This window comes from Podarcis melisellensis (genome assembly GCF_964234715.1).
Source record: "Podarcis melisellensis genome assembly, chromosome: 7".
Lineage (NCBI taxonomy): Eukaryota > Metazoa > Chordata > Lepidosauria > Squamata > Lacertidae > Podarcis > Podarcis melisellensis.
The window spans coordinates 80,363,482-80,387,309 of NC_138539.1; the positions used below are offsets into that span (position 1 = coordinate 80,363,482).

Below are 23,828 nucleotides of genomic sequence, written 5' to 3' on the forward strand. Positions count from 1 at the left end.
CCCCCTCTAGCATGGCTGGGGTGTGTGGATGCTGCTGTATTGTAGCTCAAGCCAGTACTGTAGTTTCAATAATATGTGATGTAAATCCTGCCAGTCTCTGCCTGAAGGACTGGAAGAAGTGCAGCTGTATCTTAGGCCATTATGGCATCTTCCACCCCACCCCCCAGTGCCTGCCAAGGCCTCCTTCCATTATTATTTTTAATTTTATTTTTGTTTGTTTTTTTAAAATAATATTTATTACTTTTCCAACAATTTAAACATTACACAACAAAAAAGACAATACAATACAGTACAAAAACACCACACAACACCAAAATAGGAGGTGTCTTATACATGGGAGCGTGTTATACATGGAAAAGTACCGTATATCATATTTAATTGGCATAATGGTCAGTATGTTCTGATGGAACGGTGTAAATTACAGCCAGTGAATCACACCATGTTTCCCAACATTTCCTTGGTCAAAGATTAGGTTTGATCATGATAAGATAAAAGAAGAGACTTTGTGTAATATTTCTTCGTCTTTTCTTCTGGGTCCAATTTCATGTGGGCTTCACAAGTTAAACACAAGTTTAAAAATAATAAAAAATTGGGAAAAAATATTATTTTTAATTTTAAAGGTTTGTGGGTTGTCATTGTTGCTTTGGGGAGGGGTTGTGTGGTTGGGGTTTTTTGTGTGTGCGCTTGCTTCTTGTCTTTGATTTGTTTGGGGAGATGGCTATTTTTTTGGGTTAGGGGGTGGCCTTCTGAGCACCAGCAGCTTTCTGTGCAAACCCGGTACTCTGTTAGTGCCCATTAACAGTTTAAGATTATCAAATGTCCCACAGGCCCTAATGAGTTTGTGGCCCCTGTCTTAGGGGCTAGTTATAGACAATGAATTGTGCTGTGTGCTATGGATGTCAGCTGGAAGCATATAGGTACGTCTAGCCATCAATATGGTATAAGATTGTGTTTGTGTGCTTATGGAACTAGATTATGATGTCATCACTGATGCAATTCAGGTATCAGAGAGGCAACTGAGGTCAGGAACTAAGGAAAGACTGTTCTAATTCAGCAATAAGTACACCATGGGGCAACACTGAAGCAAAACCACTAACTTGAAGATGCAGACTACCTGCAACTGTGAAACAAAGCAATTAAGCTCAGTAGCTAGATACGCCACCGCTTAGTGTTTCTGATGGTTCATAGCCCAACTTTGCGTGGAAAATGTGTGTTTGGGATTTCTACATATATCTGTGGTGGCCAGAATGGCGTTTCTGGACTGCAGTTCCTCCAGCAAGTCTGTGGTGTCTTGCAATAACTAGGAACAGTGGTAAAAGCCTGAGCACAGAACTGTACACTCCAGTCGTAAGACAGTTAATACCCCAGACAATAGGCCATTAAAAAACAAACAGAAGAAGATTGCTGGCTGAGGCTCCTGGCACGCATCAAACTATTTTTGTAGCATATTCAGCTGAACGGCTTTACATATGTAGTTGCATAATGATAGCACAATTAATTTTAATATTAACTTCTTCCGACTCAAGGCTGCAAGCTTAGACAAAGTGACAGAAATGCAGTCAACTGTTTTTGAGGCTGCAAGCACACCACGTATATCTCTAAAGAACATTTGAAGCACATTCTTTCCCTCAAATAATTCTAGGTATTATAGCTTACTCCTCACAGCTACAAATCCCAGCAACTCCTAGCAAACTACAGAGTCCAGAATTCAGGCGAGAGAGAGAGAGAGAGGGAAGTGCTTCAAAGGAATATTGTGTATGCAGCCTTATTCTCTTACAACAGAGGGCACAACATTCATTCACCTGCAATAGGAGAAGAGGTAGAGCACAAAAGAAATGCACTGGTGGGTTGATGTAAAGAAATTCACACAGACCAGTTCCCAGATACTAAAAGCCAAAGGTGAAGCACCTTACCAATAATGTCATGGCATGTATGTTCACAAACACATTCAACAAGAAAGCAGTTGCAGCTGCACCGGATTAAACTTTGCAATTATGGACCTTGATATGAACTGCCTGGGCAACAAATATGCACTCGGTTCAACACAAGATTGCTTTAAAGAAACATGACACTAACAGTGCAATCCTAACCACATCTATTCCAGTCTAAGTCCGATTTAATTCAAGGGGGCTTACTCTTTGATAAGTGAGGTCAGGACTGCAGCCTTATTCAGATACGCAAGAAAGAATTTAGATTATGAGATACTGATCATTAACAAGAATTATCTGACTAAGCTTTCAGAACTGATTTGGGCTTCAGAATTATGTTACCTGAAACGAACAAGGTCGAGGAATCTGTTTAACAAACTCCGTTCGTTTCAATATTTATGCCAGAGAACTACCCGAAGGATCAGTTTGCCTGACTGATTAAGTGGCATTAAAATGCTATCTCAGTCGAACAACAGACAAAACCAGCTATCAAAAGGATGAAGGCATGTAAGCTCTCGCAGGTTAAAAAAGGAACGCAAAACAATTCTACTTTCTGCATGTACACTGTCAAAACCACATCATATAATACATCAAAAAATAGAATTTGTATAGCGTATATTCTGTAGAAAAGTAACATGGCATGCTGAAGTTATTTATAGCAGCAATAGAAAGTTGTGAAAAATAGGATTACGTCCAGTTGCTTGGAACCAGAAAAATAAATCAACCATCTTCACTCTGAAGCAGTAAGTATGTTCTTTAAGATATATGGGACCTGCAGAGAACCTTTAGAACTATCAGCAATATGGCTCAGCTGCTGTATCTAATACTGCGACACAAACCTTTGATTTTCACACTAGAAAACTAAGCCTTTCACCAAAAGTACAGCTTTTTTTCAGTGCAATGAATGAAATTCCCTAAATTCTGAGTACATTTCTTCACAACTTTTGTTTTAAACCACTTAAGTTGTCTAATGGCCTAAATCTTCCTAGATAGCTATGATGCAGTAAAAAACAGCTTTTTACCAATAATTCCTGCCAATGGAAGAAATACTAGAGGTCCTTACTGAGTAGGATTTAATGTCAATGCTTTATTCTGTTAAAAGGTTTTGCACTAGCCCTAACTTTTTGTTGTCACCTCCCCCCCCCAAAAAAAAAGTTTATATTTTTACTTTCTGTCCTTGCCAAGCATTCTTCTGACTGGAGAAATTATTGCTTGTAGGGCATGGGTTATATTCAGGGAGACTTCCTTCTTTACAATTTAAAGTCAGGCGAATGCTCCTACAAAATACTCCCACATTTAATATGTAAACAAGAAAAGATTTACACACATGTATACAGACCTGCTCTCAGATTCTCAGCATATTATACACATCTATTAACCCTGGTCACATTATGTTTTTAGACATGGAATAAACTTCCTGAGTGCAGATTTTAAATAGTGTATTGCGAAGCAATTCAAAAACAGTAAGCCACTATTAAAACTGGCAGGGAGATTAGATACACTTAGAGACTGCAAAATACTTAACAGTCTTTAATTTTAAAAGTGATTTGAGTGATTGCTTCTGCAGCAATAAATGGGTCTTCCTGGAGTAAAATATAAGAGCTGGAAATCATTTAAACATTTAAAACTGAAGGTATAGATATTATGTTCACCCCCCTTTTTTTACCTTTAAAAAACCAGGCTCATAAAAACTGCACACTTAAACACAATAGTCCTAAACAGAATCCTATGTTGCAACAGTTTGAGGAGCACATTGTGAAGGAGCAAGTCATGTAGACTTATCCAGCTTCCCTTGAACTAAGATGGGTTGCCTTTGCTACAGCTGACATAGGATTGTGCAGTTACGACTATGTGCTGAAGACCATTATGGTGTGCTTTTAGAATTTCCAGCTAGAAACTATTAGTATCCTACCCAGTGCCTGAATGAGAATGAGTCAGGAGAGGCCCAGCCCACCGAACCTTTTGTGGTGGCTTTCTGAGCTACTGTTTTGCTAGAAACCAATGGGAGGAATCACGAAGAGCACACTCACCCTTTCCCTTCTTACCTCATTCAAGCAAGCTTTTCTCCCCTTGGACAAGACTTTTGCACCACTCAACAGGGGTCCTTCCAAAGCACAGCCATCCAATAATGGCTAAGAGCAAGGTTGACTGTGCGGGAAGGTGCCAACACCCCTTGGCTCTGTGCGCTTGATCCTCTATGAAGCTACTATAGAAGAGGATGCATGTGTTCTTACATTGTCTGGATGGCCACTGTTGGAAACAGATGCTAGAGTAGATTAAATTTTGTTGAACAGGGCTGTTCTTAAATGCTGAAACCACGGCCATAACCTAGATTGGATCTACTGAGACCATGCAGCAGAGGCAAGGGTAAGAAATGTTATTTGTGCTTTTGACACCGAAGGAAATTGGCCATATCCTGTTTCCTGCTTGGCAAAGCCCATCTTACCAAAGAATGAAACATTTTATTATGACCCTGCCCATAAAGTCAGGTTCTCAGAGAAGTCAGCAACGGTACCTTACGAAATAGGAAATGTCTAACACTGTACCTTTAATCTCATCCAAAAACAAAAATAGAACCAATTCAAATGATCAGAGGCCAATTGAGCTAACTTTGGTAGTATGCAAGGCCCTGGAATGGATATCAGAGAAAAGATTAATTAATGATGTGGCAGGAAATTACAAACAGACTGTACTGCAGCATGGGTTCATCACATGTAGAAGGTGCCAAGACTAATTGGATAACTTTGAAAATGGCAGCTGGCTCTCTGGGCAAAATAGATGCCAGATTAATCAGTTTAGGATTCAAATACTTCATGGTAAAAATTATTACCTGCACTGGGAAGAGATATTCACCACTACTAGTACAAAGGGAAAACTGAAAAGAAGTAGGCAGAACACCAACATACTTTGATCTTGTTTTACATGCACCAATAAATGCCAATTGAGTGTGCCTCTGAGAAGAAAATATATGGGGAAACTGAGTTCTTCACATATGAGGCTGTTATGAGAAATGATCTGAGAACTGGGAAATAGAGACATATTGCATTGCACTGGCTGCCAATACATTGCTCAGCTAAGTTCAAGATATTACTGTTAAGTTTTAAATGACCTAGGACCAGGTTACCTGAAGAACCACTTTGTTCCTTATACCCTGGCCAGATCACTGATCACCCAGAGAAACCCTCCTAACTGCTCCACAGTTATCACATAATTGTTCAGTTTCTATGCAAACTAAGGCTTTTAGACGGGCATCTCTAACCTGTGGCCCTCCAGATGTTTTGGCCTACAACTCCCATGATCCCTAGCTAACAGGACTAGTGGTCAGGGATGATGGGAATTGTAGTTCAAAACATCTGAAGGGCTGAAGGTTGGGGGATGCCTGCTTTTAGCATAGTGGCACTCGTACTTTGGAACACTGCTTCTAATGAATTAAGAAAGAATTTTGATATTTTCTTGCCTGCTGAAAAGGTTTCTGTTTCAACAAGAGAATTAATTTGATTCAGCCTTAAATCATTTGTTCTGGATTTTGTAATGCTTTAATGCTTCTATTAAACACCAGCATGGTCATTTTATGATTTGGCAGTAGAGAAACAAATATATTTCTCTCTCAATTTACATGCATCTATGAACTCCTATGTCAATTTTGCACCTGGGAGTATGTATGGGAATCTAAGGAACTGCAATGGGCACCACAAGATACCCGTTTAACAGGAAACAACTGGGTGAAACTCAGAACCCCAAAACAGGCAACACCAAGAACATACAAAATACTGTCAAAAAAGGGCAAGTGAGCCACTCTCTCCTACAAAAAAACCAGGCAAAGTGTCTTCCAAACAAGCAAAAGAAAAAAGCAGCTGAAATGCATTCCCTCTCAAAAAATAAAGTAGGCAAACCCACAAAAAAGGAAAGAAGAAGAAGAAAATAATAACGCCAACAACTGCTACAAAACGAACAAAAACGGCAGCAAGGCATCCCAACATAGGACCCAACATGGGGCATTCTGGAAGAAAAGAAGTGAAGAGGATGGATGTGGACGAGTGCCTGCACTTTCTTTTCCAGCCAGCTCAGCAGCACCCATGGTAAAAGAAACCAGGAAAACTCATTTTAAAAGAACGGGGAGGGGCAGTAGGTCTTGGCCAAGGGGCATATTGAGGGCACCATGAGGCTTAGAGGCACCCCATTACAGATCTAAGGAGTATGTTAAAAAAACACTACCTGATTTTTTTTGGGGGGGGGGTGGGCTCATGAACTGGTTTAGTTGGCCATAAGAGGGAACAAGTGGAACTTGCAACAAAGTGCTGCAATGTATTGCTGCCATCTGTCTGTCTCAGAGACAATGGAGTGCTGCTCTGCGGGTGAAGTCAAACCACTGCATTAGCAGCACTTAAGCGACCTACTTGGGGCACAAGCCTGGACAGTGTGTATGGAGGTCCTGGACAAACCACCCCAGAAGGAGCACCACCTTTGTTCCTCACCCTGCACTCGGCTCTCACCTCTGGCTCCTGGAAGCTGTCAGCATGCGACAGCGGCCACACCATGGGAACAGCTTTGACTGGCCAGCTAAACCAGGTGAGGGCAGCTGACGGATCTCAAACCCTCATTGAGGTCCAGGTGGGAGGTGAGAATCCATTGCATGTTACACTGCAGAGGTCTATGGGGAGGAGTAGTGCCTCTGCAATGTAACATGCAATGTATTCTCACCTCCCACCTGTTAAGGGATGCAGGCAGCCACAACCTCTTCTTACAGGCAGCCCTTTCCCAGTTTTTCACTTTTCATTTTATTTATTTAGAAAATTTATGAAGTGCATGTTCAGCCAAAGTGTGAATCCTGAGTGCTGTACATAAAAATCAAGTTATCAATACAAAAGGCAAAATATAACAAAATCTGAGACATAGTATCAGCTTATTGGGCCTATAGTGGGTGGAGGGTTGCCCCATACTCTGCTGTTTCAAAATTTTGCTCTGTTTGTTGTTATTTCTTGATACTTTCTGGTCCCCCTAATACTTTCCTTTTGTTTCTCAGCGTCGCTCTGTTGGCTCCATTTTGTCAGCACTCAGCAGCTGAACACACTATTTGAGGGAGCGACTATTGTGATAGGAAAATCTCTTTTTTAAAAATCATAACCCACATAAATGACTTAACAAATACTCTACCAAGCACAAGTTTTAGGGTCTATTATATTCAGTATTTTTCAGAAATATGGAGGATTAGTGGCTGAAGTTTTACAACAGGGGTGAGCGGATTTCAGTAATGTGTGATTTGTTTTTTTCCCTGCACTAGACTCCACACTGTCCACTAATGCATTCTAAATTTACAAATCAAGGCAGCCTGCTTGGGATCTCTTATTAGCTAAGGCGTAATGAATCATGTTCGATGAGAAGGAGTAGAGTCTTGCTTAAGCACACAGGATGACCCTAGATCTAGCTATCTAGCATTCTTTGCAAGAATTCCAGAAACCAAGAGGTACCAGTTAGTGCACCAGAAGGTTGTGAGCATTGCCAACCATTATGTGTATAAAGGTAAAGGTAAAGGGACCCCTGACCATTAGGTCCAGTCGTGACCGATTCTGGGGTTGCGGGGCTCATCTTGCTTTATTGGCCGAGGGAGCCAGCGTACAGCTTCCGGGTCATGTGGCCAGCATGACTAAGCTGCTTCTGGCGAACCAGAGCAGCGCACAGAAACGCCGCTTACCTTCCCGCTGGAGCGGTCCCTATTTATCTACTTGCACTTTGACGTGCTTTTGAACTGCTAGGTTGGCAGGAGCACGGACTGAGCAACGGGAGCTCACCCCATTGAGGGGATTCGAACCGCCGACCTTCTGATCGGCAAGTCCTAGGCTCTGTGGTTTAACCCACAGCACCACCCGCGTCCCCATTATGTGTATAGGGTGCAGCAATGAAGCTAAGATGGAAACTTCCAAGTACACTCCACCTAAAATTAAGGAGGTCAACTATTCCACTATAATGTATAGGTTTTAGGAATACTTAACTGTTGCTGGATAATGCCCCTTAAGCGATGCCAACGTGCATTTGGAAGCTAGTAATGATTACTTTTCCTGTCTGCTGAGGATTCATCAGCTGGAAACCACAGATGAGAAACATGGTACTTGGGTCTTGGTCACAAGATGACTATGAACCAAAGTGATTCAGCCATGGGAACACAAATAGATCTTTTAAGATGAATAAGATTTGGCAAATGTAGTACTGTACAGAAATCTGAGATAGCCACCCATCTGATGCATTCTTATTACACCAACACAAAGAAGGTTCATATCTAGACTAGTTGCACTGACCATACCTCTTAACCTGAGTTCAATCTACAGTAACTTTCTCTATGCCTTGGCCACTAGCTTCCATCAACGAACCTGTGTCCAGCTCCACCTCAACCTCTCTCTTCTATACCCTCGCCAAGCTATGGTAGGATTTGGCTGGTGGTAGCTATTAGGTAATGAGAGATCGTGTTTGAATTTGATCAAACCTTGACTTAATAAGCAAATGTGTGCACAACCTTTGTGCACTTTGAATGCATGTGGGAGAAGTCAACCATAGCTTATATTGAACTGGGAAACTGGTTAATAGCTTCCAAGGAAGTCAGAATGTAAAAACATGGTTTAAAGTTGTCTTCTAGACCCTGGATTCTCCACTCATGGCTTGCTTGAGAGGAACAAACCATGAATGCTAGTTTGTATGTAATACTAAACCAGCTTCCCAGCTCTAGAAACTGAACAGCCAAGTGGGCTTGACTGAGCAGCATGCACCAGTACATTACTTGTTTCAGACTATGGCAGCTGCAAGAAAACTGGCCCCACGTTTGTTTGTTTGTGAGTGCGCACATATACAAAACATACATTCCCAGATAATATAAACACTTTGCAGAGTGGTACATAAATGTGCTTTAAATCAATGATGCACTTCTCCATTATCTCCTGAGACAGACGGATGCCAGCCAAAATCTATTAACCAATTAGTATGCATAACAGTTTAGAAACCACATGAAGTTGCAATGGGAAACCTGGCTTAAACCATGCTTCTTCTTAGTGGTTTATATCAATGTATCCTGCCTCTATAGATATTCTGAGAATTCCTGTTCTACAAACAGGCAATCAATTCAGTTGAAGACAGGGTGGTTTAAAAAACATTAAACAGTAAACAATAGTTTGCAAAACGCATCTTTCTTAAACATTGGTTAGGCAACTGGGAAGGGGGCAGAAGATGGGATCCTGATTTCCACTTGTCCCCCCCTCTCTTACTGTGGTCTCATCATTGCATGAAATTTGGGAGAGTGCCCCTAACCCTCAAGAGCAGCTATTCAGGGGGCTCAGAAGGCTACAGTAGGGGTGGAGATGGGAGAAAGCACTGCTGTATGAGTAGAGTTCTGCTTACACTTCTCTAGCATGGATTATGGTGTAATACAGAAAACATAGTGGTTCTATAAGAACATAAGAACAGCCTATTGGTTTCATGGTGGCCAAACGGATGCCTGTTGGAAACCAAAACTGGGGCGTTCGCAGAGGTCCGTAAGTTTTTACCTGGCTTATTAGCCAGATATTTTTGTTGCTGCTTGCACCTATGGCCCAGCCCTCCAGGACATGTGTGGGGTGGGGGTGGGGAGGCTTCACTCATTTATGTTGTGACTTAGTCTGCTAATTGCCTTCCTCTTCTTGCCCTAGTCCAGGAGTGACTAATCTCTGGCCTTCCAGATGTTGCAGAAGTACAATTCCCTCTATCCCTGACCATGCAAGCTGGCTGGAGCTGATGGGAGCCTGAGCTTAGCAATATATGGAGGGGCACAGGTTAGTCACCTCTTTCCTAGCCCACATGAGAAGTTGTCAGAGCAATTCCTACTGGCGACAAACCTTTTAATTTGATGTGTAATTCTTGTTGCCTTCCAGCAGAATTAGAAAAGGGAACACAGAAAGATAAGATTTTGTATCTTTCAAGCAAGCTTTTAAAAAAAAAATCAATGGAAAAAAGCACTAATGAAAGAAGTATAGCCAAGAATCAAGGAAAATGTGAATACAGGGCTATTGCTCAAGTTTTCTCCATCCGACAATAATACAACAGTAGCGTACAAAATTCACTGCCACAAGAGATCAAAAAATAGTCTATATAGTGCTTTCCAGGTGTCATTCAGGTGGTTATTTCCAAAAAAAGTGTTTGCGCTGTCTGTCTGTGTGTGTGTGTGTTCAAAACATAGTTAGACATGATTAAGAAAGATGCCTGATGCAACATACTACCAAAGTTTAAAAGTGCATCTTCTGGTCAGAGGAAGGCAAATGCCAGAAGCTACGAATGAAGTGATACTGGACAATTCTTTCCTCTGCATGTTCACTTCTGCACTACCATTTTTCATCATTCATCTGGAAGTGTGGGGAACAGTGCCTAAGAAAAAGTACCAGGTTGCAGGAAAGTTTGCATAGTATAACTGTATGGACTTTGCTGTTCTTTCTGCAAGTGGAGTATGGGTCAAAACAGCAGTCACAACTGGCTTGCAGAAAGTAAGGAATCAGTGTGCATAGCACAAACATTGATTAGAAGAGGGTTGAGGAACCCCATGCTAACAAGTCCTTGAGATGCCTAGCAGCTGAGGACTGCCAAAATATTGGTCCCATGAGGTGGGAAAAAGTAAGTTTGGGGGCTATCCTTATGGGGCAATTTTTTTCAGCACTGGTATTCTACTATTGTTCTGGCACAGTAGAATACCATAACTTCTCCTGAGCTCATTTTGCACATTCTCTGAACACCTAGTGCTAGGTATTATGCACAGAAGACTAGAATCTAAACGAGGCCAGTTTGTTCCAATGTAACAAAACTTTTAAGATCAGATATGACTATGATTTATAGTGGCTAGATATCATATTTCATTTTAAAGCCATATATGGCCCAGGGAAGATTCTGATATGGGCACCTCAATAAAGCGAGGAGAATTTATCAAACCCCATGTCTCTGTTCTTGGACAGTGCAGGAAAATTAAGGGCACTAAAGTGAGGCTGGGGCTGGACACTAATACAGTCCCTATTACAAACAACAACAACAACAACAACAACAACAACAACACCACCACTATTTATACCCTGTCTATCTGGCTGGGTTTCCCCAGCCACTCTGGGTGGCTCCCAACAGAGGACTAAAAACAGAATAAAACTTCAAACATTAAAAACTTCCCAGATGTCTTCTAAAAGGCAGATAGTTGTTTATTTCTTTGACACAAATGAGAAGACATGAGATGGTCTTTCTCATCATACAAACAAGGAACAGGAGGTGTGAAGAACACCAGAGCCTCTCTTGAGTCCCAACTCCAGGATTGCTTTTGGACTACTTTGCAATTCTAAGCATGCTTACAAATCAGCTGTGCTGAAAATGAATGAGCCTTATTTCTGAGAACCTTGGTTAGGAGTGGGCTTTAGCAGGCTCCAGCAATTCCCACTTGCCACATTCACTATGACAAAGCATGGTGATGTCCTGTGGAGACTGTGAGCAGCCAATCTTTCTCCCAAGGTGTGAAGCTGTGGGCAAGGTGGGCAACTGTCTTAGTAACTGCATGCCAATCCCTGCCCCACCTCTTCAGCTCAAAAGTTTGGAGGGAGTCTGGGGCTTATTTGGCACCGGCAGCCGCATTGCCCAAGGTGCCTGAATTGCCTAGCCACACAGGCAAACTTCCCACCACCTGTCTTTCCCACTCCAGACCAATTAAGGCAGACAAGGAAGGGTTGGATGCCACTGGAAGAAAGCACTCTGAGTACCTTCAAGAAGTAGCCACAACTTAAGGCACTTCCTACCAGCTCTTGCTTGGGAAAAGGCCATGGGAGGCCATGGGAAGCACTCGCATATAGAGGGGGCAGAAGTGTAGCTAGGGGTTGGCGAAACCCGTCCCACTGGGACCCAGGCCCAGGGGGGCTGCAGAAATCACCTGCCATGCTATGGAGCGTACAATGTGCAGTACAGTGGTACCTCGGGTTACATACGCTTCAGCTTACATACGTTTCAGGTTACAGACTCCACTAACCCAGAAACGGTACCTCGGGTTAAGAACTTTGCTTCAGGATGAGAACAGAAATCGCGCAGTGGCGGCGTGGCAGCAGCAGGAGGCCCCATTAGCTAAAGTGGTGCTTCAGGTTAAGAACAGTTTCAGGTTAAGAACGGACCTCCGGAACGAATTAAGTACATAGCCAGAGGTACCACTGTATATGTTTGTGGTGATGTGCCACTGCTGTCATGGCGTCATCGAACACAGAAGCTTCCCATCTTTCTCACACAAAGGCTTGCAATTTTTTTATCACCCTTCCTCTTCGCCTCGCCGCCCTCACTCCGGACGCTTGGAGTAGTTGTAAAACGTAGTAATTTCTAATACGGCTATTGTGGTAAAGTGACCCCCTCATATGTGTGTGCCAATACAGCTCCTTGCCAAGGGTTCAAGAGGCACTACGTACAGCGGCGGACCTTGGCGCCTCAAATATCAGTGATGCCCCATGTGATACCATAATCCGACGCACGCTCCTTCTGTTGGACTTTGCTAGGTATGCCTGAGAGAGTCAAGGATGCCAGTTTACTGCAATCTTTTGGCTCTGCCAGGGAGGCCAGGCCAAAAAGTAAAAATAAAAAAATCAGGCCTCGGGGCTTTAGGCACCTGTTGTACTGAGAAGCATCAGGAAGATGGGAAGAGGCTGAAAGAAAAGCGGAGAGGTGAAGGAAAGGCCTCCTCAGAGGCGCACGCCTGATGATGGAGAGGAGGAGGAGGAGGACTTCAAGACCATCTGCGTTAGGGGTTAGGAGACCAGAACTGGTGCGATTTGGTTGCAGCGTCGCGCGCAAGAGCGCGAGCCCCTCATTCCTTCCCCTCCGCCGGGCGCGCAACTCGGCGTCTCCACGCGTTGTGCAATACAACCCCCCTCGTCGCGTGCGCCTCGCGCACACACGAGCGGGTCTTGCCTCGCGGGCGCGCGCGGGAGCAGATACACACACACATGCTTTATTTGGGGGGGGGGAGAGTGGAGAGGAAGAGCCGCTCGCGCGCGCGCGCACTCCCCTATCTATGTCTACGGCTGGCCCTTTCGCCTCCAGACAAGAAGACATGCCCCGCTTAGCGCGCGCGCGCGCACACCCACCTTGGCTTTCTGCAGGGCGCTGAAGCGCAGGTGGTGCGCGAAGGGGCTCCGCACCGGCGGAGGGGCCGGCCCGGGCGGCTGCTGTGGCTGCTTCTCCTCCCCGCCGCCGCCTCCTCCGTTGCCTCCGCCCGGGGCGCAGCATCCCCGGCCCTTCAGCCTCATGGTTGAGGGATGCGAATGGAGGAAAAGCCGAGCGAGAAAATGGGCGCGCTGGGTCAGGAGAGGGAGGGAGGGGATAACGGAGAGATGAGGAGGAGGGAGGGAGGGATGAGGTGAAGCTGAGGGAAATTCCTCTCCTCTGAAGCAAGGAGCCGGGAGCCAGAGGTAGGCAATTTCGGCGCTGCGGTTAATCAACTAGGCCGAGCCGGGCCGGGGCTGGCGAGGGTGTCGGAGCAGCGCTCGGCCGCTTGGTCTCCCTGAGCCGGCAGGGAGGGAAGGAGGCGGATGCGCGGCTGTGTCAGACGCTGCTGTTGCCGCTGCCGCGCCGAGCTCCCGGCTTCAGCCCCGCCCTCCGGGGCGCGCATGCGTCCTGGGCGCAGTGATGGGGGCGGAGGGCGGGAAGCCCCCGGCGCCGCCGCTTGGAGACTCTGAGGGGCGAGTGGGCGCGGGAAGGCAAGGCCACGGCGGGGCTGCTGTGAGGCGACCTCTGGGCGCTCGGTTCCCCTCTCCCCCAGGAAGGCCACCTGCTTGGAATACTGTAACCCCAACCAACTTGGCATTTATGACCTTTGTTAGGATTGCCAGCAGGAGTCAGTGAACTTGTGAACCTTGCAGAAGGATGCTTCACCCACTCTCTGTGTTGATTTTGCCCAAACCTTGGCTTCTCCGTGCAAAGGGATGGGATTCAGTGGAATTAGAATGGAAATGGTGGTCAAAACAGCAACTGGTGGCCAAAACAGAAAATAGGCCCTGCAATTTGCTCACAATCCAGAGCTAGTTACCCACAAGTAAATTAGGTAAAGGTAAGGAGACTCTTGAGAGTCCCATGGACTGCAAGAAGATCAAACCGATCCATTCTTAAGGAAATCAGCCCTGAGTGCTCACTGGAAGGACAGATCGTGAAGCTGAGGCTCCAATACTTTAGCCACCTCATGAGAAGAGAAGACTCCCTGAAAAAGACCCTGATGTTGGGAAGATGGAGGGCACAAGGAGAAGGGGACGACAGAGGACGAGATGGTTGGACAGTGTTCTTGAAGCTGCTATCATGAGTTTGACCAAACTGCGGGAGGCAGTGGAAGACAGGAGTGCCTGGCGTGCTCTGGTCCACGGGGTCACAAAGGGTTGGACACGACTAAGTGACTAAACAACAACAAAGGGACGACTCTGGGGTTGCGGCGCTCATCTTGCTTTACTGGCCGAGGGAGCCAGCATACAGCTTGCGGGTCATGTGGCCAGCATGACTAAGCGGCTTCTGGCGAACCAGAGCAGCGCATGGAAATGCCCTTTACATTCCTGCCGAAGCGGTAGCTATTTATCTGCTTGCACTTTGATGTACTTTCGAACTGCTAGGTTGGCAGGAGCAGGGACCGAGCAATGGGAGCTCACCCCATCGCAGGGATTCAAACAGCTGACCTTCTGATTAGCAAGCCCTAGGCTCTGTGGTTTAACCCACAGTGCAAATTTGTTGTTGTCATTTAGTCATTTAGTCGTGTCCGACTCTTCTTGACCCCATGGACCAGATCACACCAGGCACTCCTGTCTTCCACTGCCTCCCGCAGTTTGGTCAAACTCATGCTGGTAGCTTCAACAACACTGTTCAACCATCTCGTCCTCTGTCGTCCCCTTCTCCTTGTGCCCTCCATCTTTCCCAACATTAAGGGTCTTTTCCAGGGAGTCTTCTCATGAGGTGGCCAAAGTCTTGGAGCCTCAGCTTCAGGATCTGTCCTTCCAGTGAGCACTCAGGGCTGATTTCCTTAAGAATGGATAGGTAAATTAGCTTATATTTAAATTGGGATTACTCCTGCAAAAGCGTGCACCAAAAGAGGTGGCTGTTGCTCCCAGTTCATATTGGAGATATGAGTGCCAACCCCAGGATGGTGGTGGTTGATATTTTGGATTGCTTAATCTAGAGTTGGGAAGAGGTTTGAATTATCGATGCCTTGCCTCAGTAATGGACTGAATGAAAGTCAACAAACTGAAGCTCAATCCAGTTAAGACAGGTGCTGTTAGCAGGCAGTTCCCTCGACTGTATGGCTGGGAGACAGGCAGTCGTGTATCTACAGCAGTGACCAGAGGAGGAATGACCGCTGTAACCATAAAACTGGATGCTTTCACTTGCCCCAGCTGCAACAAAACATGTCTCTCCCATATCAGTCTCAACAACCACAGCAGGTGCTGTAATTGTTTGACTTTACCCCCAATGGCACACTCTTCCATTGTCTCCTGAGACAGGCAGATGCCAGCAATAAATATTATATATTTATTTATACCATGCCTTGTTCTCTGGTGGTGTACATAGAAAATGTAACTCTTCCCCAGTTTAGGGTACCGTTGCTGTATGTCCAGATTTTCCTGGACATACTCAAAATACTGCAGTCGGCATCAGTGTCTGAGCAGAAACCTGTCAAATATCCAGGAAAATCCAGGGGTATGGCAGCCCATGCTGGCAGTGCCGTTTTTACTGTTTTCCCATAAAACTAGCTGGAAGATTGTGGGGTTTTTTGGTTTGTTTCTTTTTTGCGTTTTTGCCCCAAAAGCTCAACTTTTCTGTCTGGATTTTCACTGTTTGAAATACGGCAATCCTAGTTTAGGGTGAATTGACACATACGTGGGAATGACATGCAAGTCCCTGAGAGGAAAATCAACCGGGAGTGGGGACAGTTTTTCCCTGGAAGAGGGATGGTTTTGTGGGACAGCACTCAATCTATCCCTCACACGTTTGAGATATTATAGTTCTTCTCAACACCATGTGATTTCTCTGCATGTGTAGATTACCTCTAAAATGTAACCTTAGTTTTAGCCACCCGTATATAGTTTGTTCTAGCCTATCTAACATGTTTAAAGATACCGTAGCTTGAAATATTATACTGTAATTTAAAACAAAGATCCTATTAACTGGATAAGTTAAAACTTAACTGGTAGTCAGGCAGTAGCTCTTCTGATATCACCGTGCAGGGCCAGATCATAAGGCTTTTCCCATATCTAATTATTATGGAAGGGTGCCCTTACACAAACAGTCAGAAAACTGCATCTGTGCATTCAGATCTTAATTATGATTCAAGAACAGGTGATGGGAACATATGGCACTTGAACCTTGAGAAGCAGAAACTGCACACTTCTGGATGTGAGCACCCTACTCCAGAAGCAAAGTGCCACTTACCGTAGAGAACAGGGCGTGCTAGAAATCAAAGACAAATCTCCCCTGTGTGTGTACTAGAAACACTTCTTTGTACCCAAACCTACATCAAAGGGAGATTTTTGAGCATGGTGTAGATAGGAATAGCAAAAAAACTGCCTATTGAAAATGATAGTTTTTATCATTTTTTTTAAAAAAAATATTAACAATTTCAACAACAAATTTTCAAAACAAATCATCTTCATTATTTCCCCCTCCCACCTCCCCAACAAACCCTCCCTCCCTCCCCCCTGAGAGTTCCCTCAGCTCCTCTCTCTGATTTCTCAACTCATATTATTCTCTGCATATTGTAAAATTGTATACATCCTTATCTGTCTACTATATTAACCCTCAATAAATTTGTGTATGTTTATTCAAAACCGGCCAAGGAGTCCAGTTCATTTTGTTGTCTTTTTAAATAATTTGTCAAAAGTTCCCATTCTTCTTTAAAGCCACAGTTGTCCTTATCTCACAGTTTGCATGTCAGTTTCGCCAGTTCTGCATAGTTCATCAATTTCTCTTGCCACTGTTCTTTTGTCGGGGTTTCCTCATTCTTCCATCCTTGTGCTATCAAGACTCTTGCCGCTGTTGTAGCAGATAGTTATTATCAATATTGTACCATGTTTTGTATTAGTTGTACACGACATTGGAGCCCTATCGGGCAGGGAAGCAATGCATATATTTTAGAAGTAGAAAGAAACACAGGGATTGCAAATGACCACTTCACTCTTCTATGGCTTTCTGCTAAAGATTATTTGAAGAGCTGCCGCGATTGAAAATCTCACAGGTTATAGAAAATGGAAAGAATGTACAAAGGCTTCTATATTACCCTTAGATCTTGCTTTTCCCATTGCTGTTAGGCACTCACACATTCTGACATTCACGGTCTAATCTTAGGCATGTCTGCATTTCCCCAATTTTATCCTCAACACAATGTTTTGAGTTGCTTTGGCCAAGATATTGTGAGAGTGCCTGGACCTAACAACTAGTTCTGTGCGTATTTCAACCCAACCTTCCCAGCCCAGCCCTGTACCTTAATGCAGGGGTTGGGAAACTTTTGGGGACAATGGACACATCTGGAATATTGAGAAGGCTTTGTGGGTGCCAGTCACCAATACAGCTGCCATGAAGGTGTGGCATAACACAAAATGATTGCCACATCTATTAACCACAGAAAAAAGAGACAGGTCCTCAAGATGGTATGGGCATGGTCGCCATCAATGAGAAAGAAGACATTTATATTACCCGCCGTGATGTTCCCTGACAGAGCTCTTTGCACCTCTCCTGAGCAAGAGGGTAAGGTAAAGGTAAAGGGACCCTTGACCATTAGGTCCAGTCATGACCGACTCTGAGGTTGCGGCGCTCATCTCGCTTTATTGGCCTGGGAGCCAGCATACAGCTTCCAGGTCATGTAGCCAGCATGACTAAGCCGCTTCTGGCGAATTAGAGCAGCGCACGGAAATGCCCTTTACCTTCCCGCTGGAGCGGTACCTATTTATCTACTTGCACTTTAACGTGCTTTCGAACTGCTAGGTTGGCAGGAGCTGGGACTGAGCAATGGGAGCTCACCGCGTCACAGGGATTCGAACCGCCAACCTTCTGATCAGCAAGTCCTAGGCTCTGTGGTTCAACCCACAGCGCCACCCGTGTCCCAGGGGAAGAGGGTAGGTGGGTGGAAAAAAGAGTCAATAGAAGCCAAGTTGTGTAGCACATGCTAGTGGCTGGAGAGGAATGTTTACAAAATCCATCTTCAGATGTAGAAACCATCTTCCTCTGGATGTAGATTGCATTCTGAATGTCTGGATCCGGTATTCCCCAAAGCACATAAAAAACAAAAGGTAGTTAGTGTTGGCATCAGGGGGGAAATCCCCTCCGAACTCCACAGTTGGCTTTATTGGAACTAATCAAAATGCCACGAAAAAGTAGCTGACTTCTTCCTTCTGTAGAATAGGAGAAAACCAACCAAGCGGGAAACAGGTCAAATGTGGTACTAAAAATATTTGCCTGAGTTTAGTATCTGAAATTACTTTGTTACACTTTCTGAGTTTGTACGGTTTTGTTATTTTGCTGCCTGAAAATGAAAACTATGTTACCTTGTATGTTCCATGTTGGCCAGGGGATTGAGAGCTACATTTATGGCTCAACTCTGGGCACCCCAATTCTTTTTGTCATGGCTTATTACCAAATAATAGTATTACTACCACTGTGGTACTAACAACCTACAAATGTACCTCCCAGTGATTCTGCTAATGTACATAAGGCACCCAAATGACTGTGTGAATTTGAATACTTTTGCTGTTGCTTCCCACTCACCAGAGCAAAGACAGCCACAGTAATCGTCTTATTTTCACTGAAAATTCTGTTTTCTGTTAATTTTACCATTGCTCACGATATTTCCATGACTGGAATAGAAACTGGTTCCATGCATTCTTAAAATAGCACAATAAAATTGACAATGTGATAACGCTTGCAACTTATGAATGGATTGCTTACAGACGTAGACTTTGTTTGGATCAATGTAACAATATTTGGAATGGGTTTATACAAAATGTAGTAGGCTTTACATATGTATAAGGTTAAATCAAACTTTAAAAAGAATGTATGGGTTAGGGCATTTATCGTATTGTGTGTGTGTGTTCTCTACACATTTTTGTGCCTTTTGTATTTTTCTTCCTTTTTTTCTTTGTATCACTTTTTTCTTTATAATTGTAAACTTTTCAATAAAATATTACTACCAAAAATAAAATATATATTGAGGAATGGCTGTTACTGTCTCCTCCTCCCAAACATAGTGATGTTACTTAAAATGAATGAAGAGAAGAAGAAGAAGAGTTTGGATTTGATATCCCGCCTTTCACTCCCTTTAAGGAGTCTCAAAGCGGCTAACATTCTCCTTTCCCTTCCTCCCCCACAACAAACACTCTGTGAGGTGAGTGGGGCTGAGAAACTTCAGAGAAGTGTGACTGGCCCAAGGTCACCCAGCAGCTGCAGGTGGAGGAGTGGAGATGCGAACCCGGTTCCCCAGATTACGAGACTACCGCTCTTAACCACTACACCAAACTGGCTCTAAACGTTCCTCTAAAATTGCAGTGGGCCTCTGCTGACAATTTCATTGAAGACAATGCTGTTCTGAAAGCACACTTCAGCAAATCAAGTAAATTCCCTTCCAGGTAAATTAAAGGAGAAGAAATGTCAACTTGGAAACTTCTTGATTCTCTCATTCTTTGGTCCTGATAGTCAATCAAGAAAGCTATTTGAAAAAGTAAACACTTAAAGTGGTTAGCACACTTAAATATCCTTTAGTCGCTGTTGCTCCAAGGTGTTCTCAATATGTCTGCCTTTTTTTCTGCTGATAAGGAAGACTGTAAAGATCACTGAAGAACAAAGCACCGTGATTCTGGTCTCGTTTTATTAGCTTCGCAGTTCTGGCTTCTCAGGTCTGCAGTATCTATATGGCTGCAACCCAGAAGAAATCAGAAACAATCTGAGAACCAGTTAAAAGGTTACCAACAAGTACCGTAACCAGAAATACAGGTGTGGGACTCATATAGATCTCATCTGCCAAAATCACTGGAGATACATGAGTTCTGCAAGTCCCAATTTTAAAATTGATTTGTAGAAACAAGTATTTATATACGGCTTAATGTTTCAGAAATCTCTAATGAATGGAATTATTATTTTTAAAAGAATTCATTTAATAGAAATACACCATTCCACCATACTGCCCTCCCCTCCATCATCAGCACCCTCCTCTATCCATCTTACCTGCAAACACAGTCCTTATGAGATCCAGTCTTAAAGGTAAACAACAAACCATATAATACATAACAATAACTCACAGTTGTCATGGTAAAATCAGATGGGCCAAATATTACGTCAAGATGCCATAAAAGAGGGAAAACAAAGACAGAAAATACTTTCCTTTTTAATTTTATTCACTGATAAATTAATAAAAATAACATTAAAAGTGGATTACTCAATAATTTGAATGAATAAATCATGGGTACCTCAATCCTGCATGCATTCAAGTGTTAATGAGTAGTGATTCTATAAACATGACCTGGAGTCTATAGATCCAGAAGCTCACCTATATTTTTAAATTTATCTGGATTCCTCAGTCTCACAAGGGCTACATCTTTGCCACCTATTTATCATACTATGGTGCAGGTTTACACTTCCAATGGCAGAGAAATATGCATTTAGCAATCAAAATTCCCACAAAAGCCAGGATAGCTTCCAGTTTGTTGGACTACTAACCTCTCTGTGATGAAAGCATTAAGGACTATTGTTATGTACTGAGTTGAATAGGATCCAAAAAGCAGCAGTCTGATTGGTCCTAGAACAATAGGATTCAGAATGCAGCAGTCTGATTGGTCCTAGAACAATGCAGCAGTCTGATTGGTCCGCAGGAGCCACCCAATTCAGCTCCAGGTGGAAGTGAATCCGCAACCTGATTGGCCTACAGGAGAATCCCAGAATTAGCCAATCACGTGACCCATTGTGTAAATAATGTATATAAAGCAGATATTTGGGGGGAACATTCATTCCTCACTACTATGAGCTGAATAAAGAGCATGAAATCCACACTCAACTCCGAGTATATTTCAACTATATTTACTGAAGAAATTATTTCTGTCCTCCAAAATGGCTAACAACTGGACAGATCCAAATTAGGTGTATTAAGAAGCCCCCTGGAGCCCCTCATTTCCAAAAGTCATTGTTGATAATTGCCCTTTTTCATTTCCCTGTGGTTCTAGCCAATGTCTGTAAGGCACAGGTTTGTACTTTGAATTACATTAGCAATACATTTAACTTGCTTTGAATTGTATAGTAAATGTCTGGCTTGGTGAAACTGCTGTCCGTAACAACAGATTCCTCCTCTGCTCTGCAAACATTCTCCTCCCACAGGATATATATCACATTCATCTGAATATTAAAAAGCTTTTCCACATTCATGGTTTCAATATATCTAATGTTAGTCATACCAGACCAATTTATTTCAACGGGCCTAATCTTAGTATGACTAACGTTGACTATTCCTCTAATATTTTATTAGGTTGGTTTGATCTAGTCTTAGACAGCCCAATTGGGGTGACCAGATACAAAGGAGAACAGGGCACCTTTAATTTCATGCATGAAGTCCAACCTTAAAAATATAAACAAAACGATAACAAACCTAGTGAGACTTTTATGTGCGGGAAAAGGTGAGACTCAGTTCAGAAAATCAGTGCACCCACCCACACCTTAACACACACTCTGCAGGGGTGCTTTGATTCCTCAATGGCCAGACTACAAATGGAGAGTTGAAGGAGGAGAGAGACCAGAGTCATTGTTTTACTTCAGGTGGATACAGAGCCCTTACCCCTTAGCTTGTCCCACTAAGATGCTGTCTTCTGCTCAGGCACTTTCCCCCAGTGATTAGGGTAGCAATTGCTCAAGACTCCTTCATTCACACTCTCTGTTACCTTGACCACAGACTGTCAGCACATGTTCAGGTAGGTAGATGTTATAGGAATTCTAAGGTCTTAAATATAGAATAGGTAAAGGTAAAGGGACCCCTGACTATTAGGCCCAGTCGTGGCCGACTCTGGTATTGTGGTGCTCATCTCGCTTTATTGGCCGAGGGAGCCGGCGTACAGCTTCCAGGTCATGTGGCCAGCATGACTAAGCCGCTTTTGGCAAACCAGAGCAGCGCACGGAAACACCATTTACCTTCCCGCTGGAGCGGTACCTATTTATCTACTTGCACTTTGACATGCTTTCGAACTGCTAGGTTGGCAGGAGCTGGGACCGAGCAACGGGAGCTCACCCCGTCGCAGGGATTCGGACCGCCGATCTTCTGATCGGCAAGTCCTAGGCCCTGTGGTTTAACCCACAGCGCCACCCACGTCCCTAAATATAGAATAAATGTTGATAATTGCACAAAGTAAACATACATACCTAAGTATATAAACCACATGTCTAAAATAGTACAGGAGAGCAATCCAAAAACCATCTTGGCTCCCCTAAATACTCTAAAATATTTCCTTTGCCTCCTCAGTTCCCCTTGTCTGAGAATGGGTAGGCAGATAGCAATCAGGGGAAGTTCCTGAAGGGATTCCTCTCCTATATCTATGAACCTCCTTTGTATTAATTGTCATTGTTTGCCCAGATGCTCTGCACTGAGGGATGTCTGACGGGCATCTAGAGTGTCTACCTCTAAGAGACTCTCTTATCAAATGCTAATTCTTTGTGTGAACTGTATCTGGAACTATGTGAAACTTGCTAAATCATCCAGGAATATCACACCTTGGCTTCCCTGAGCCACAGTAACCCCACCTTAAGTGTCATGTAAGTTCTGACTGTTTGCAGATGTATGTCCTTCTCCATGCCAAAATGCCAACCCTTAAAAGAGATGTTTCTTCTTGGTTCGGGGTCTCTCTTGCCTCCTTGCTGGGGGGTGGGGGGTGGGAACTCTGTTGCAACAGAAAAATAAAGATCTGCCTTGCTTTCACTGCATCCTGCCTCCATCTATTCATCTCTGACCGATCATGGACTTGGTGGACTCAGTCCCTTGGGGAGTTGGGCAGCAAAAGCCAACCCCCCCCTATTTCCCCCCTATATCATAGACGTTAAATCCTATAAAATAGAAGACAGGGTCCGTGTTGATCTTGGGGTGTCCCTCCAGACTGAGGTCACACTTACAGAGGTCCTATAAGACCAGGTCAATGGCCCATCTAGTTCTCATAGTGGCCAACAGCATAGTGGTTCATGAGAAGTTTGCAAGCAGGTCCTGAGTGCAACAGCACCCTCCCAGCTTGCGATTCCCAGCACATTTTGTGATTCCCAGAAAACATTGCCTGTTGCTTCTTTCCTGGTAGGAGAAGGTTATTTTCTAAGCTAATGCCATTTGCTCATGCCGTTTCACAAGTGACTCATATTATTACCCCGAGGGCATTTTGTTTGAGAAAACTAAAGCTGCAAAATTGCTAAAATTGTAGAGGCAGTTTATACAGACGCAATATGGAGTCTTTATACTCAGAAGCTTGACTGGAGACATTAAAGGCCGAACATAAAGGAAGAACACACACATCGGTACTTGTCATAGAAAGAACACACAGGAGTGCCTGCATCATGAAAACATACTGAAATAAAAAAAATTAAGGTCTTATATATATAATAAATGTTAAGAAATGTACCAACCAAGCACATATATAGATATGTGGACCACATGTCTGGAGCAGCACAGGAAGACCATCCTGAAACCATTTTTACTCCCAAACTGACCAAATGTTTTCTCTGCAGGGAGGGAGGGGGTGAGGGAACCTTTCCATTGTCTCAGGAATTGGGAAATCACCATCTCAAAGGAATGGCCAGATTACCAGGAAAGGCAATCAGATAAGGCATTATCAGATAACCTGACAGACAGGAAAAACAACAACATTCAAATTTCTATTGTAGACCACCTTTTCTGTGATGTAG

At 43.8% G+C, this 23,828-nt stretch overlaps 1 protein-coding gene across 1 annotated transcript in view; it reads right to left on the minus strand.

Annotated features, from left to right (window-relative positions):
* LPCAT1 (lysophosphatidylcholine acyltransferase 1) overlaps positions 1–13,567 on the minus strand; it is a 44,257-nt gene extending 30,690 nt beyond the window's left edge. Inside the window, exon 1 of the mRNA XM_081920062.1 lies at positions 13,034–13,567. Within this exon, the coding sequence (XP_081776188.1) occupies positions 13,034–13,195 (162 nt within the window). The 5' untranslated portion in view covers positions 13,196–13,567. The remainder of the gene's footprint in view (positions 1–13,033) is intronic.
* Positions 13,568–23,828: the final 10,261 nt, after the last annotated feature.